This window comes from Vespula vulgaris, chromosome 8 (assembly GCF_905475345.1).
Source record: "Vespula vulgaris chromosome 8, iyVesVulg1.1, whole genome shotgun sequence".
Taxonomy (NCBI): Eukaryota; Metazoa; Arthropoda; class Insecta; order Hymenoptera; family Vespidae; genus Vespula; species Vespula vulgaris.
Window position 1 is genome coordinate 1770556 of NC_066593.1, and position 19079 is coordinate 1789634.

General features: G+C 32.0%; 1 protein-coding gene across 9 annotated transcripts in view; it reads left to right on the forward strand.

Moving 5' to 3' along the window:
- Nucleotides 1–19079, forward strand: part of LOC127065458 (anion exchange protein 2) — a 41813-nt gene that overhangs the window by 11614 nt on the left and 11120 nt on the right. For 2 of the 9 annotated variants that reach the window (XM_050997814.1, XM_050997812.1), the window contains exon 2: nucleotides 7032–7229. In XM_050997814.1, the coding sequence (XP_050853771.1) occupies nucleotides 7167–7229 (63 nt within the window). In that variant the 5' untranslated portion in view covers nucleotides 7032–7166. Of the gene's footprint in view, nucleotides 1–4244; nucleotides 4395–7028; nucleotides 7230–9974; nucleotides 10169–15177; nucleotides 15364–19079 lie in introns of those variants that run through there. The other 7 variants (XM_050997810.1, XM_050997811.1, XM_050997818.1 and 4 more) reach the window with 6 other exon arrangements.

The window sequence follows — 19079 nt, forward strand, 5'->3', positions numbered from 1 at the left end:
CAAAACTAATCATATCTCACGTCTGTTCTCATTGAGATAAAGTTTATTGTTAGATTAGCAAACCTTGATCGAATACGCTTAGATATCGTATAAATCAAATTATATATAAACACACACACACACACACACATTGAGATTCTGAAATTCTTCGATCTATCGATAATTTGTTAATAATAATTTTGTAAAATATTAAGGAATATTTTATAGATTAAATTCTTCATTCTCATACAAATTTATATATATATATATATATATATATATAAATTATTTATAAAAAAAATTATTTATAATATATTGAATATAGATATACATTACGATATATAACAAATATTAGAAGAACGCAATTTCACATACAGAAATTAGATTCGTAAAATTCAAACCGATAAGTAATTTTCTAAATAACAAAAGAAAAAGAAATATATCCATTTATCAATCAATCACTTCTGCCTTATACACAAGTTTCTCTGACTAATAGTTACTTTAGGATGAAATGAAAGGGTTGAAAAAAAAACACAAAGCTAACCTTTTCTCACGTAGATCAGACTTTAAAGACGCCGATAATCGGTCTTGGCTGCGTTAATTGCGCCAATTAAACTCGACGTGTCGAATTGCCACGATATAGAAAATAATTATAATCGGCGGATCTTCGCCGCGTTTATTATTTTTTTTATCTTTTCCTTTTTTTTTTTTTCTTTTGCAATATCAACAATGATGAACACACAAAGTTCGATGACTAACTACTACACTACTACGGTTGCTACTACGACTACTACGAAAACGACAACGACGATGACGATGACGATGACGACGACGATGACGACGACAATGAAGAAGAAGAAGAAGAAGAAGGGGTACAATTTATTACGCAACTTTTTTCCTTATTATTTACACGTCCTTTTACTTTGGCTCGTGACTTCGATTCATTTCAAAGTTTCTTTTGCGTAACACCACAAAATTGTTTGTTTGTTCATTCGTCGGCGTTGCCTCTTTAAACGCTTTAATTACTCGCTTGATTACAATTTCAAAACTTCATTGTACGAAGCTTGTTCTGTGAACACTTACGTATTACGTGTTGTTCTCTATTGTATACTATGGTATTGTATTATCATAAGCAGTTGAAACTAGGGCTAATTTCTGCACTAGTTTGTTTTTCTTTTTCTTTTTCTTTTTTCTCCTCTATTCTTATTTTCTTTCTTTTTTTTTATGTGACGGTCATGAAGAGATTCAACTATATATTAATTGTAATAATATTGTAAGATACACGTGTGATATATCTGAATAGTTGTACAGAACTATTCAAAGTTACTTCGTTATTTAATTTTTATTTTTTTTTTTTCATGATTAATAATTATACATATATAACGATTATATTTATAATCGGAATATTTATCATCGGATGTTTTTTCCAGTGGAGATACTTCTGCATTCTTTTTTTATTTTTTTTTTATTTTTTTATTTTTATTTATTTGTTTTCTTTTGTAAGATTCTCATACAAAATATGGTCATATCTATTATAATAATATTATAAAAGATCGTGATATTTTAATACGTAGACGATTGAGTCAAAAGTTTCTTCGTTATACAATTTTTTTTTTTTCAATTGTTATAATGATTAACATTGAGTCGTCATATATTACGTATCACGTTCTGAATGTTTTATCAAACCCGTTCGAAAAGTTAGAGTATTGCAGTGCATTTTTTAATTTCTATTTTAACTTTTTACACACACACACTCACATTCATAAAAAGGTGCGGCTATATTAATTATAATTATAACGATATTAAAAGAGACGCCATATAGAAGCTTGCCAAAACAAGTATGAATCGGCGCAAAATATTTCTTCATAGTCTATAATTATCATTTTAAAATGATTGATGATTGTACTTGACAAAAAAAAAAAAAGAAAAAGAAAGAAAGAAAAAAAGAAAAAAAAAACACTATGATTATACGAATCAGGAACCACGCTCTTAATTCGACGAATATTCTTTTCTTTTCTTTTTTTTTTCTTCCCCTTCTAAAAATAAATCTATATCGTGACATACGTATATAGAAAATATGTAGATAAATACACACCATATGTACATTGGACATTAAAACTTTTTCGTTCGCGTTAAAACAGGATCTTCCGAGAATTTCTTCGTGGCAAATCGATGAAACAAATGATTCGACGACGCGAGTTGAGAGAAAGGAGCACGCGTGTTCCTTGGTTTCTCCTGTCTCTTTTCTGGAACAAGGTTATGCAAGCGTGAGGACCACGTTCTTCGAGGTTTTCGACCTGCTTTCATAAATCAGACGTCCTTTGAGTTATTTTGCACAAGTCGTTCGTATAATATGTAGTAGGTATATATCGGTGTATGTAATGTTCTTAGCTCCAGGCAACGCTTATATTTTTAATGTCCTCACTTGCTCACTCTCTTTCACACATACACACACTTCTCTCTTTTTCTTTTTTATTGTTTATTTTTTAGCTCGGTAACTCGGGTAACAAAATTATTTAATCCAAAAAAGAAAAAGAAAAAGATCTACCAAAGGAAAATTATCATTCGACGATTTCGAAGATAATTATTTTTCGTCAAAATCAATTTTCGCAAGTTTACAAATTTACATGGTCATTCTTTATTTGTTTATTAATTTTTCAATTAAACCAATTTTGTTCGTACGTATTTATCATAACGCATTTATCATAGGTTTCGTTGTTCGACTTTCGTATCGATTATCATCTTGAGAAAAGAACGATCTAGCAATACGTTATCAAAAGTCTAGCATGTTTTACGTTTCTCCAGAGTATTATCGTTTACGGTTACGGTTCGACAAGACAAAGGATATAAAGTGTATGAGGGAAAAGGGGAATGAATGTGGGAGATGGGGGATAGAGAGAGGAAAGAAGAGGGAAAATAGGAACAGACTTGTGTCCTATGTGTATAGAGTTATCGTATAAATCATTGTTCTAATGGCTGTTGACAAACAGTTAAGACTCGTTGGATTGCTCGAAGTGACTCTTAGAATAGTACTGGTGTAGTAGCAATAGCAATAATAGTAATAGTAATGTAGTAGTGTAGTGGTGGTAATAGAATACTTATCGTTCGACTTACATACATGTACACAAATACAAACACACACGTACGTACGTATATACGTACATACATACGATAAGAATTTCAAGAAGAAAAACAGATCCTTTCCAGAGATTTTTAACAGGTATAATTGAGTAGAAACAAGTTTGAAAATAGTTAGCCATTCGTGTGTGTGTGTGTGTGTGTTTTATGTTCCTGTGTTCTTTTTTGTTTTCTTCTTCTTCATTCTCTCTTTTCTTTTTTCTTCTTCTCCTTCTTCTTCTTCTTTTAAACATATGTTTTTAGCTATAACCTAAGCAATTTTGAAAGAGAATAAAAATAGATAAGAAGAAGAGAAACCAATAGGAGATATATGATAATAATGACGATGATAACAGTCATACAGGTACATATACATACATACATACATACACAAGAGAAAGAAAAAGAAGAAGACGTAACAACTCGTGACAGCTGGTGGATTCACAAAGGGAACAAAGTTGCTTTTTTAAAGAGACAAGGAAAACCGGCGCCGGCTGGTTCTTATAGCAGTAGGAACAGATCTTTTCGTTATGACGATGATGATGATGATTATGATGATGATAATCATGATGATGATGATGATGATGATGATGATGATGATGGTGGTGGTGGTGATAGCTTGGAGATGTCTGTTTACTGCATAGCAATGGCGGTAACGAACCAACTGTTTGCTAGACATCAGTACGGATGTAGTAGTTAGTAACAGTAGTAGTGACAGTATTGGTAGTGGTAGTGGTAACAGTGGTAACAGTGGTAGTGGTAGTAATGTAGTATACTACTTTAAGTAGCATACACATCGAATAGTTAGATGCAGAAACGTAAGGATCTAACAACAATAATATCGTCTTCGTATACCTATTAACAATTGTATTCTTTTGACAAGGACTCACTGTGTGAGGTATACCTTTAATATGGTATTGTTTCTTAGAAGACAGTATCTACTGTTGCCTTTCGAACGCCCTATATATTGGTATGTTAAGAAGTGCCCGGGGCTTATTTCATCAAGGTGTGTTCTGCCGTTCTCCAATTTTTCTATCTTTATATTATATATATGTGTGTGTGTATATATATGCATATATATATATATTCTTTCTTTCTCTTTCTCTTTTTCTTTATCTTCAATTTATCTATTTGTCTATTTCTTTCTCACTTTCTCTTTCTCTCTCTTTTTCTCTTTCTCTATTTCTCTCTCTCTCTCTCTCTCTCTCTCTCTCCCCTCTTCCCTCCCTCTCCCCTTTTTTATTTTTCTTCAAAATTTTGTGCAAGAAGAATGCTTGTTTCATGTGGATTGTGAAAAGGTAGTAGTTATTATGCCATGTTATATATATTATAATATTTGAAATATCAATTTCGAAATAGTTATTAGTGTAAACTGTGTATGTGCGTTATTTACGGTGATTAATATCGTTCAATCGGATATGTGAGATTATTATTATGATTGTGTTGTAAAAGTATTAGTGTTAAAGTTGCGAAGCTATTTTCTCGATTCTTTCTATCCATCCATCCATCCATCCATCCATCCATTTATCTCTCTTTCTCGATTTTATTCGATTTACGAAACTCGTAAATCTTTATCCTGACGAATAGGTTAGAGTTAGAGTGTAATAGATATTATTGTTTTTATTGTTGTTGTTGTTATTGTTGTTGTTATTGTTGGTTGTTGTATCACTCAGTTTTCGTTTAGTGTTAATGGCACGTAGACAGAAACAATAACCATCCTGAGAAAAAGAAATGGAGTAAAAGGTAGGTGGTAAAAGTTCTTCGTAAAGGATCCACGAGAGATCTCTTTGATAAATCGTTTTTCCATTATTTCTACGTTATATTTCTTAATCGAGAAATGTTTCGTATCGAAGAATCGAAGAAGATGAGGTTTTATGTAAAGATCGTAGACGGATATATATGCTTGCTATACGTAATAGGTACAAGTCGGATAAAATGTTTGAATTAAGGTATTCTCAATGAAATCCCAGCGTGCAATCTAAGATACTATAATATTGGTTACGAGAACTTTAACATCGGTCATACTGAGAATTTCTTTCATTTTATTCTTCTTTCTCTTCTTTAAATTAGAAAAGATATAGTACATAAATAATTGAAATCGAAAATGTTATTTTCAAATTGCGAAGATATGTTTCATTACTACGAGCACTAATAATAAATATATTATTCTTTCTACTTTGAACAATTCGACGACGAATAAAAATTTCACGGGATTTTGTCTGATCTTAATACTACTTTTTTTTTTTTCTTTAATTAGAAGCAAAAAATAAAATTGTCTATGGAGAAAATAGAATGTTTGAACAGGATGAAAAAAAAATATTTCGTCGTTTAATAAAAATTAAATGCATTGTTCTTTTTATATATCGAATATGCCGACATAGGTATAAATTTAAATCTCGCGGTATTTCATGGCCGACGTTAGGCGGTAAAATTCCAAGTATTTGAATCTCGACAAATTCGATTAATCTTTTATCGATTGAAAAATCGTTTCATGGAAGAAACAATAAAATAAAAACGACAGAAATTACATACCGAGTTTTTCTCTTCTCGAATGTAAAAGAGACATTAGATTTATCGTTGAGGTCGTTGGGTTTCTTGATCGGCTTATTGTCGGCGAATAATAAATTAAAACGATCGATGAGAGGGCCTTGTGACGAGCGTTATTGACCGTGATGACAATACATACATACATATATATATATTGTTAATATTATATTAATGCCTGCTTCGGATTTGAATGCATTTAAATGCATTCAATCATCTCTATCGATAAAATCTTCCTTGTAGATTTTTTTATTTTTATTTTTATTATTTTTTTTTTATTTTATTAGAAACAATTTAAAACAGAATAATTTTCTTGTAAAAAAAAAAAATAATTTTAAACGATTGGATATTTTTATATAAATCCGTAGCAAAGTGTTCCTTTTTTCTGTTTCGTTTTTATCCTAACTAGTAAAGATGATTTAAAAATAATCAATATTATCTAAACGATGATCGATGGAAATAGAAACTTATTCATCGTCTTTGTTCTAAGATCGTTCTCACATGACGCGGATACTTCTTAGAAACAAGATGTTCGTTCGAAACGATCTATTTCTTCGTATTTCTCTATTTTTCATCAATGTTATCTTCCGTTTAAACATCCAAGCGATCATCTTATAATTCCGTCGGAGAAAATCATTTTTCACCGAAATACTAGTATCTATTAAACTGTCGACATTTTTCAAATCGTTTAAAACTTAAAGGGGAAAAAAAAAGAAAAACAATTAAAAATGAAATCCTAAAACTATAAAACCACAAAATTTCATCTATTAGACGAATGACATCACGAGGAAAGCAAACAGAGAAAAAATAAAAAAAAAAAAAAAAAAAAGAAAAAGAAACAAATAAATTTGATAATTAATTAAAACATTCTCTATCTCTATCTCTGCGGAAAAAAAATTTGGATCATGATTTATTAAAAGTTACGTCGGCGTATGCGTGTTCCCTCTTCGTGGAATTTTACCCTATCGGGTAAATGACTTTTCGAAGAAGAAAAAAAAGAGTATTAAAAAAAAAAAAATTATAAAAAATAAAAAATAAATTATTAAAACTGAAATTATCTCTCCCGTGACAAAATTTTTCACATTGATTTATTGATAAGCTTTGGTAGCTGAATATATCTGTTTTTTTTTTCTCTCTCTATAAGGGGAAATAACTTTTTAATCGAGTACAAATATACTCGATTTTAAATTTGATATTTGGAAATGTTTGTGAGATTGTTAATTCGTAGATACACGTTCAAGCATCATGTATACATATATACGTACGCCACGCACATATGTGTATACGCACACGTATATAAATATATATGAGTGTATATGTATACATATAAAACGCATTATTCGATCGGTTGGTTAATTAACATAATTAACATAAAACATCTGTCGTAGCAGCCAGCAGAACGGAGCTGCCATCACAGCGACTCCTCCACATGTGGACATCGCCGTCCCGACTTAGGATCGGCCGGGCACCCAGGAAAAAGTCGAGTCCCTAATCTGAACTGGGCCAATTATCGCGACCGGTGAAGAATGGAGCATCCGGAAGGTTCTAGAAGGAAACTCTCCTTCTTGGGCTTTGGAAAAAGACCATCGGTAAGATTACATTTCTTATGTTACATATTCCAAAATTAATACGAGATTTGATAACAATTTTTTTTTTTTAATGACGACAATTAACCAAGCAAGAAGAAAAAAAATTATCGACAAAATGTATGTAACAAAAATTAAATTATATATCAAGATATAACATATATATATATATATGTATGTATGTATGTACATACATATGTATATGAAATTGATTTTAACTTTGTGATAAAAGTTTTTATAATATAATCAAGAATTAAAATCTCTAACAAAAAAAAAAAAAAGAAAAAACAGAAATAAATAAATAAATAAATAAGAAAGAAAAGAAAAGGAAAGAAAATCATATGAATAGAAATGTAGAGATATTTAAATTTAGAGATAGTCAAGATTTTGGATAAAAAAGAATTTTCTAACAATCATCGATCGACGAAATCGATCTATCGATACAAAAATATCTTTGTATTGAAATAATAAGGTAATATAAATAGAAATTGTAATTATTTTTCCAAAACGAATAATGATAAAAATAGAAGTAAGTATATAGCGTTCGAAATCGTTCACAAATGATTCACATAAGTGATCCCAAGCATGGATCAATTCGCGGCGTGCAGAAGAATGACTTAATAGGTATGTTCAGACGCTTCTCGTTTGCTACGGTTTTCGTGTTCGTTGGTTGGATCAACGTATGTAAAAGATATAACGGGTGCTTGTTATCAAATCGACTGTGTTACGTGCTACTACTACAAGATTATTAGGTTTCGTGTCTCTTTCAACGATTAAACTGTGCCGAGCAGACTGAAACCGACACTCTATCTTTATATACATATGTATATATAGATACATACATACACCACGCATGTATATATAATAGATAGATATGTACATACATAAATACGTGTATGTATGTATGTATATATATATATATATATAGATACGTATATACGTACATACGTAGATACATAATATAAACGATATAGCACCTACAACTATAGTTATTTTTAGTTTGATGAGAATTTTACGAGGCCTCGACAAAATTTTTTAGTGACGACAACGACGAAGAAGAAGACGAATTCTTTCATCCGTAAAAAAATTTCAATTAGAAACGCATGAACGATTAAACATAATCGATCGAATGATATTTTCGTTCGTTTTTATAACAAATCTGTTCATATTCAATATTTGATAATATCAATATTTGATATATATAAAAAAGAAAATTATGAAGAGTACATAACAATATTAAATTTCGTAATATTCAATTATGAGACCATCAAATTATTGAAATTAATCGATCGAATAATATTTCTTTCACTTTTGTAATTCATTTTCTTTGTATTTCACGTTTGATATAAAAGCAACGAATTTACGAAGAAGGATATATAATCTTTATTAATTTCACTATTGACGATTATTATACAATAACATTATTGAATATAATCGATCGAATAATATCTTTTTTTTTTTTTTTTCATTTTTATAATAAATTTGTTTATACTCGATATTCGAGAAACAAAAATGGAAATTAAAAGAAATATTTCCCAGAACATATTATAATCGTATTAATCTCATAATTATTGATAATGAGACAACTATATTATTGCAAATAATTGATCGAATGATATACTTTTAATTTTTATAAGAAAAATTTCTTCGCCTGTGCAGAAATACATTATATCATACACGTTCTAATCTTATTGTCAACAAGGTTGCAATGCTTTCGTCATTCAAATGCATCTCGAAGATTCAGAATCCCATTCGATTGAATAATAATCATTCAATAAGTCACCAAGAGACATCGAACATTCTCGTTCGATCGAAATAGAAGAGTCATCCTTTAAGTTGGAAAATAAATCGATCTGTTGAAGATATCTTTTTCGAAAGAATAGAAAAAAAAAGAAGGAAGAAATTTTTTTCTTATTAAATATTTGACAAGAAAGATAACGAAATTATATTCATATTAATTTCATTGTCAACAACTTGTTGTCATGTCTCTTTAATTACTCGACAAATAATCGATCGACAAGCCATTTTTTACGTTCAACAAATTTCTCCGTTGAATATTTAAAAAAAAAAAAAATCATTTGTACTCGATCGAGAAAAAAATATATTCATTCAAGCAAATTTTTACACAAACGAGTAGTACTTCTAAAAAAAGAAGAAAGAAAAAAGAAAAATATATATATATACATATATAAAGCAAGATTATACATGAACATCTTAATCTATACATTTTAATTAAATTTACCAAAAACTCTGCAATGTCTTTTGAATCATACAAATTTTTTCGCAGTGAACATCTTTAAAAAAAGAAAAGAAAAGAAAGAAAAATGGATAACAAAACTATGCGGAACATATATCGTATCAATATTAATCTCATTCTCAAAGATGTTTCTTCAATGCTTTTTCATCATCAACTAGATGCATCATTCTCTGAAGGATTTAATAACAATCATTCAATAACCATATCAAGGAAGAAAGAGAGAGCAATAAGAGAGATCGATCCATCGATCGTTTTTGCTCGATCGAAACACGAGAATCGAACGATTTACTTTGAATAAGAGAAAGAAAAAAAGAGAGAGAGAGAGAGAGATAGAGGAAATATTTCAAAGCATGATCATCCATCGACGAGTTTAATGATATTCCAAGAGACTTTCGTTTGAAACGTCAAACGTGTCACTTCTCTCTCTCTCTCTCTCTTTCTCTCTCTCTCTCTCTTTCTCTCTCTCTCTCTCTCTCCATCTATATCTATAGGTGTCGTCGTGCAATCCTCGGAGCTTCGAGCGTTCGATGTTAAATGGTTATTGACCTACGGCCATCGACAATCAGGCCAATCAGTCCACTCGAGGTCGTCCCGCTTTTCGAATTCATGTCAGAGCGCGCAAATGATTTTCGTCGCGTGTCATAGAACGACGACGGATTATCCTCAGAGTCCTTCTATTAATAGGGTAAACAATACGATTAAATTGCTTGCTTGCTTGGTTGCTTGCTAGGTTGTTTGGTTGGTTGGTTGGTTGGCTGGTTGCTTGCTTGCTTGCTTGCTTGCTTGCTTACTTGCTTGCTTGCTTGCTTGCTTGCTTGTTATGTGTCGATCTCTAATTTGAAATAATAAAAAAAATGATATATTTAGTTATCATAAAAAAAATATTTAATAGGGTCGATTTGATATTTAACGTGGTTTTCTCTCTTTCTTGTTTTAATTTATAATATTCTTTTTTTTTCTTTCTTTTTTTCTTCTCTCTCTCTCTCTCTCTCTTTTATTTTATTTATTCATATATATATATATGATATATGTATGTATAGCTTTAGATTCACATGATAAAATTATTAAGTTAAATGATTATTAATTGATATCAACATTTTATTATACATCTATCGTTATATGTTAGAAATTTATTTATATTATTTATTTTTTTCTTTGTTATTAGAATAACAACAAGCTTCGAATATTTTAGAATACTACGAATATATAGTAATAATAATTTTTCAATTTATATTATTCTACAAATATCTAGTCGACTCGTAAATCTCTATTTTATTTTTTGTTATTGTTAACATTTTTATTTTATTTATTAAAATTGACAAATGTACGAGTGATAGATTGATCGGGTTTGATTTATTAACGTTGCTTTTATCTTTTAGAAATCATAGTGAAAAAACATATCTATTTCATATCCACATTTATCGAGTCGATCGAAGTTTTCTTTCTTTCTTTCTTTCTTTTTTTTTCTTTTTTTGAATGCTATCATCATAATCGTAATCATTCATCGTTATTCCATATTTCTCTTGGTTCCTTCCTCTTCCTCCTCCTCCTCCTCTTCCTCCCCTTCTCTTCCATCCCCAGAAAAATCGAAGTCCATCTCGTCACGAAACTTTCTCGTAAATCTTTTTCCGACTTCCCTAGTTCTTGGCACAATTCCATTCACAAGGATCGATATTCATAAGTGCCTTTCGCGCCTGCTGGAACTAGTAGTAGCAATTGGTATGATGTTGTCCGATAGGAGTTCATCGAACTTGTAAAAGTATTACGATTTTCTCTTTGAAAGAATAATACAAAATTTACGAAATTTTCGAATCTTTAAAAAAAAAGAAAGAACAGAGAAAAAGAGAAAGAGAGAGAAAAGAAGAACAAAAAAAGATTAATAAATCAAACGAAGAAATTCGAATTGAAAAAAAAAAGAAAGAAAAAGGAAGAAATAATCTTAATTTTGCCACGATGAAATATTGAAACGTTTGATAGATTAATAAACAAAATAAATAATATTTTTGAGACTGCTCTAAACACGATTGAAAGAAAAATAAGGATAAACAGTTAGACTATGTTAAATAGCAGTATGATAATGATAATGATGATGATGATGATGATGATGATGATGATGATGTTTAAAATCTTAAGAGGCTCTACCTCGCACTTGTACTTGAACGTATCGTATAGGAGGAGAGAGATACTTACGCAAGGTGGGAAGCCGTAAATTCGATTAAATGAACGGTGCCAATCGTTGGTGCAGTGTCATAAAGCTAGATCGCTTGTGAACAAGGAACGAGCAAAACTTCTAGTAGTATAATAGTAATGATAGTGCTTGATTTAAAAGTTAGAAGAAAAATAAAATAAAGAAGAAAAGGATATCTTTAAATGGGAATATGTTGTTGTCCGTGTGCTTGCCAGAAGCTACCATTGCTAAAACCTATGTCAATATTTACAAATTTGAGGGTAATTATCATTAATTATATATATATATAATTATTTTTTAACGATATTATTATTAGACGATTACGTGATAAAAAAAATATATATATATTATAAAAAAAATTTATGCGTTGACCTATGTGAAGGGAGGATGTTCTCTGTGTTCTTTAAATATATATTAGATTTTATCTATTATAGATTTTTTTCTTTTTTCTTCTTCTTCTTTGTATTATCGAAAGGTCATCTTATTATCGTTAAAAGGCAAGATTCTATTCTCCTATCGATCGTTTCTCATCTCTCAACCTACCACCACCCCGACCATCTATCTATCTATTTATCTATCTTTCATGTCTATGGCACGAAGCATCCCTTTAATTTCTCCCCATTCCTAAAGCTTCTCGTTTTATTTAGTTTCTAACATAGAAAGGGAAAAAAGAAGAAGGTAAACGCCTACCTTTTAGAAATTTATGTTTTCTTAGTTACAGGGAGGTGGGCGGATTTTAGACGTACTTAAACGATATCAAAAATTGATTGCTCTTTTCCGAAACTTTGTAAACTAATTTTTCTTTCTTTTTTATGTTTTTATTTATTTATTTATTTATTTATTTATTTATTTTTTCCCCCAAATCGTACAAATATAATAAAATGTCTATACCAGGTTTAAAAAACAAAAAGTCTCGATAAAGTGTATGTTGATATTTAAAAAAATCATCCGAAAATTTTTGGCTTACCAAGCATATATAGTAGAGAAAAAGAGAGAAACTACTTGTTATATATTTAGATTCGATGATTACTTACTTATCAAAAAATAGAAAATCTTATTTAGCAAATGAATAGTCTGATCGTCGGAAGATGTTATTTTTTCTTCTTTTCTTTTCTTTTCTTTTTCCCCTTTTTTCTTTTCTTTTTTTTTTCTTTCACCTCATTGGTCTCGGGTCAAGAGTTTTATTGCGTTAAGAGAGTCGTTGAAGTCCGAATGGTTCTCTCATGAGACTAAAAGAAAAAGTAAAAGAAAAGAAATACCAAAAAAGAAAGAAGGAGAAAAAAGGAGGAGAAAAGAAATAAAAATATTATCATTACAAGAAATAATTACGAGTTAATTGTTTTTCTAAACCCGAAAGATAGTTCATATACATCATATACGAAAATGAAATCGGATTAACGATTCGATCTTCCCGTTGATTTGATCCTATTGTTTCCGACTTGTTTATCGACAACAAAATCTCTCAAATACTTTTCAATTCGTTCAACCGAAATTAATCCTATTGTTAATAGATAGACGTAACGTCTGTTGGACGATTAATTCCTTTTTCGGTTGCGTTGAATCAATTTCGTGATCATCTAAATTTATATTTATAGATTGACTTGAGTGATATCACATATATATGCATGTATATCCCGTGTATACTTGCATATTTAGAAATCAAACGTGACGTAAGCTTAACTGGTCTAATTGGATTCTAATTGATTCCTACTGATGTCAATATAAATACCTTCAAATCGAGATTACTTATCATAGATACATACATACATACGTATATTTATATATACATATATATATATATATATATATATATGCATATATAATAGTTGCGATTCATCAAGCAATATTATATATTACTATCTCTATCTCTCTCTCTTTCTCTATTTACCAATAATAAAATTAACACGATTAGTACGTTTCACGATGAACGTTTATAAATAGGAAATAAGATAGGAAATAGGAAATAGGAAGGAAAAAATATAATCGGAAAAAGATGATGAGACATTCCGTGAGAGAAGAGACCGGCGAAAGTATCAAACGGTTTATCGATTTTCTTGGGACGTTTCGAGGGAAAGGTCAATAGGCGGAGCATAAACTGGGGAGGCTGTGGTTCAGGTTCAAGGTCGTCGGAGCAGGAAGTAGGGAATACAACAGTACACGTAGATCGTATATACGTGGAGAGAGTCGAGTGAGCACACTGGTGAACTCGGTCGATGCCGGAGCCAGTTTGTCTCTCCCTCTTTCTCTCCGTCCTTATCCCTCGCACGTTTGTCCCCCACCCTGGTAACAATACTCCCCTCCTATCACCTCACTCCACCCCACTTTCAAGCTAAACGCAACGCCATCTCTATGACGAAAGAGTTAAGAGAGTAGTGGTGGAAATGCTGGTGGTGCTGGTTGGTGGTGGTGGTGGTGATGGTGGTGGTGGTGGTGTTAGTGGTGGTGGTGGTGGTGATGGTGGTGGTGGTGGTGGTGGTGGTGGTGGTGACTTCCCGGTGTATAGTAGAAGCTGGTCGATACGACCGTGCTATGACCTAGGCCTAGCCAGGGTAGTCCTGGCCTGGTTCACGTCTGCTCTCTTCTCTCGCCAGCTGCACACCACTATCAGCTGAGCTACCGGAGTGTATATTCTTCGAACGATATACAGGAGGAGAGAAAGACCACCCTACCAGTCGACTACCAACCCATTTTCAACCCCACTTCTCTTTCTACCATCTACGCTCCCCCTCCTCTCTCTCTCTCTCTCTCTCTCTCTCTCTCTCTCTCTATCTTTACGATTTACCTCCGCACAATCTCGAGTACCAGATTTCACGGCCGACGGACACTTGTTGCACCTTTCTGGCTCGACCGATCGACTGGCACGATCAGTCCTGCGCCAAAGGAGATACCAAATGCGAATCAGACTGATCCCTGATACCCATCCTCTAAAAATCTCAATCGACCTATATTATACTCCAATCTCAGTCTCTTTTCGAATCTTTCTATTCTTCGTTCTAAATTAATGAATAATAAAAGAAAAAGGAAATCAAATAGGAACGAGTCCTAAGATATACAACGATATAGCCGTTTCGTCGAGCTCCGTCGAGTCCAACATAGTGCTTGATATCGACCCAGACGGCTACTTCTGCATCCTATCCCTTCTACCATCCACCACCAGTACCAGCACAGGATCGCCGGCGCGATCAGCAGAGCCACGAGCAATCCCCACTACTTTTACTACCACCACCAACACCACCATCACTACTACCACTACCCCATTACCACCCTCTTCATCCCTCTCATTCCTCTCCCATATCGAACATCACAAGGGAAATTGTGCACGGGGAGTTGCTTTTCCTTCTACTACATATTACCACCCTATTCTTATTCCACGTATATACCATATATACGTATATACGTACATATAGGTGTGGTTACGCGCAGTGGGACATGCTTTCATCCCCACCATCATCCCTTAAACTCGACAACCCTCTCTCTTTTATATATTCCTCTCCTCTTCGAGCCAGAACTTTCCCACCCTCAGTTCGTATCCTCGAGCTCGACCGCGTAGGAAGCAGCGGCCGGGTGTCATTTCGGCCCGGGATGCCATGCCCGAGGCCGGTGCTGGTTCCTCCGGGAAATCGTTTCTGCAAAGAGCACGGGGCAAGGTACTCCGCTGGTTACGACGATCTCTACGTACGACGACTCACCAGGTGATCGTCCATAACCATTTTCGCTTATGTTAGCTTTATCAGTTTCGTCGTTCCTTTTCCTCTCCAACAACTCACCCCCATCTTCACCTCCGCTTTCACTCTCATCCCCCTTTTTCTTTTCTTTTTATCTTCGTGGAATCTTTTCTTTTCTTTTTTTTTGGATGTTTTTCTTTGTTTTCTTTTTTCTTTGTTTCCTCAAAAAATCTACCTCTTTTTCGATACGACTGGTCCAAAAGTCTTGTGTTTCTAATTTCTCAATGGTTATTATCGATTATTATCTATTATCAATGATATTTGTCAATAGTAATCGGTAATATTTTTTATCATCCCTCTCGAGTGTCTCGTACGTAATTCATCACGGCGACTACGACGATCTCAAATCGTGTGTTTTTCATTTCTAAACAAAAGTGCTTGACAATTATCAATAAAAATATTTTCTCTGTTCTCTCTACGTGGACGTTCAATCGTGCGGTTCTAATTTTTCATCGCATCAGTGTTTAAATAATTATTAATAACGATATTGTTATCGTCTGTTTCATCGTATCTACGTCGAGTGGCTTGAAATTCTTTAAAAAAAAAAAATTGTTTCAATCCTTGTGGTTATATTCGATATATCCAAGAGTGCTTAACGAATATATGTATTAAAAACAACAATATCGTATCGAATAAATCAAAGTTGAATTTTACTCGAATGTCAAATTGTGCAAATACGAATTGAATCGATTTGCACATATCGACGAAGTTTTAAGCCACGATTCGATTCTTCGAACGGGACCATTTGAACAGCACTCTCCTGGGATTCCAAAATCCCAAAAGGAGCTGTGAGCGAGAGCAGCTGCATCATCGATGGGTCCATCGAAAAAAAAAAAATCTTTTAGATTTTAATGTTACCATTTTCAGTGATAATCAATCATTTTCCGATCGTTAATATTATCTTTTATGAACAATCGTTATTTCATCAATGACTATTAATAAGCACTCCGTATAAAATCCATTAAATATACATCTATAGAGAGGGAGAGAGAGAGAGAGGGAGGAAAGGAACAAGGGAAAAAGAAAAAAGTGTTTTACATATTAGAAAATTAATTCGACGTTTTACTTACGAATCTTTTTTTTCTTTTTTTTTCTTTTTTTTTTTAATTGTTATTACTATTATTATTAAAGTTATGCCAATGGAATTTTAATGCTGCTTCTATGCAATTATGCATGCTTTCAGTCACGCACATAGAATGCCATTATATGTCTATTAAAGACGAGAAATATGAACATTTTTTCTTTTCTCTTTTTTTTTTTTTTTCGTTGTAGTAAGAAAGAAAGATGGAGGAAAAGAATTTAGACTGCATTTGTGGTGTGTGTGTGTGTGTGTGTGTAAAAAAATGAACTCGTCCGATATATTAGAAATCTTTTTCAACGTTATAAACTAACGTTCGTATTCTGACATCGATGACATAAAATTCCCCCTCTATCCCACTCCCTCTTCTTTCACCACCCACCACCCACCACCCACCCCCTTCCCCACCCCCACCCATCGTTTCAGTCTCAACGTTACCCCTTATCGTTCTCACTGCCTACTTCGTGCGTGAATAAAGGATTGCGATCGTCGACGATAAAACGATGCGTTTACAAAACCATTTTCTTTTTTTTTTTATTTTATTTTATTTTATTTTTATTTTTTTATTATTCAGTGATTTCTCTGTTCTCGTGGAAAGCGTTCAAACGGTAAACCGTGTATCTAATATATACGTATGTATAATTATTTCGTGAAAGATCATATGTCAAAGATCAAAATAATCGTGATATATTTAAATCTGAAACATACGACACCGTTTATATTTCCTTCGAAAAAGATGCAATTGCATAAATGTTAGTTTATGCGATCTTAGTGAACCATTATAAATGATCAGACTCATAATATTGATCTACTTTTAATCGCAATACGTTTCACATGCATTCATAAAAATTTTCAATAACGAATAAAAATACAAAAGAATAAAATATACACACACACACATATATATATATATATGTTATGTGACATTATACGATTAAAAATAATTCACTTGACTATTTAAATCATTAACGAGAAATTAATAATTTCTTATTAATTTTGTAATAATAATTAAATTGACAAATCAATCTAACGATTCATTTATAAATGATAACAAAAATTGCATTATTCCGATATATGTACTCCGATATATATATACACATATATATAAAAGCAAATAATACACGTTATATGATCCCTATAATACCGAAGAAATGATGATGTACTACCGAATGCAAATCGAAGGAGTTAGCAAGGATATAAAAGAGGAACATCGATTTGAAACTGACCCCTTCGATCGCAGCAAGTATTACTTCTCTCGTTCTGATGATCGTAGTTGCATCCCTCTCACGATTTATTTTCAGCTGGTTTCAAGCGAGAGTATACGACGTCGGTTAAAGCGGATAGTACTGTGTGTTTTTGTTTAACTATGACGATCATAATAGATATACGACTAAATAACTATTCATATATATGTATATACACATACACACACGTATCTATGTATTTGAACATTGAAAGATAAAAATACCTACCTGTTAATATTCGAAATGGTCATACTGTCTCCAAAATAGATAGCTATTACGTATTCATCATCTAACATCAAGTTAATACTGGGTTATGTGTTATGGCAAGCATACGACTAAGCATAGCACGCTTTATGAGATCGATATTTGTCGACTGATGCGGAATTGCGTAGATTAGATAGCGTCTACTGACTCTATCTCTATCTCTTTCTATGTCTCTCTCTCTCTCTCTCTCTCTCTCTCTCTCTCACACACACACACACGCACACACTAAATTAGGTATACCCTAAATAGTGTATACCTAAAAGTATCCTAAAAATATATCAAGTTCAAATATATTTAGAATTATTCAATGACAATCATTGAAGAAAAAAGATAGAAGATAGACTGTTATCTCTCTCTCTCTCTCTCTTTTTTCTCTTCCTCTTTCATTCCTTTTATGTAGAGATAGATGTACTCCAATAATATGTATCTATTTACTACAAAAATATCCTAAAAATAGTTCAAATTTAAATACATCTGATAATGTTCGACGACAATTATTATGAAAGGAGAATGAAGTGGAGTATAAAGATGTGTTAGATTTTTTTCTTGTGAGTTTTTTCTTTTTCTTTTTTGTTTTAATTTTTCTTTTTTATTTTTCCTTATCATTTTTTCTTTTTTTCAATCACGATAAAGTTTAAACGAGCACGCTCGTTATTATCCGACATGTTCCATAACGTGCAGTACCATGCCGTACCAAACTGTACCCAGCTGAAATGTTGTCTACTTCACAGAATTTATCATAGGACTTCTTACTGTGTATGTCGACCATTTAAATCGGTCAAAGACGATATTTAACTGCACGTATTCAAATATTCGCCAGTCGCGAATAAATTAGGATCATTAATTACGTTGAGATTGTTTCATGATATTTGAATAGTTTGAACAAAAAAAGAAAGAAAAAAAAAAAAGAAAAATACGAAATAATAATCGGTCACATAGCAGTCCTATGAATTATTTTCTTTTCTGTAAAAAATGATCACCCATCGACACTTTGTGACGGTCCATTGACATTAATTTTGTTTTCCTTTCTTTCTTTCTTTTAAATTATCATTAATTAACTCGATGATAACATCTTGAAAATTTAAACCAATTGAAAA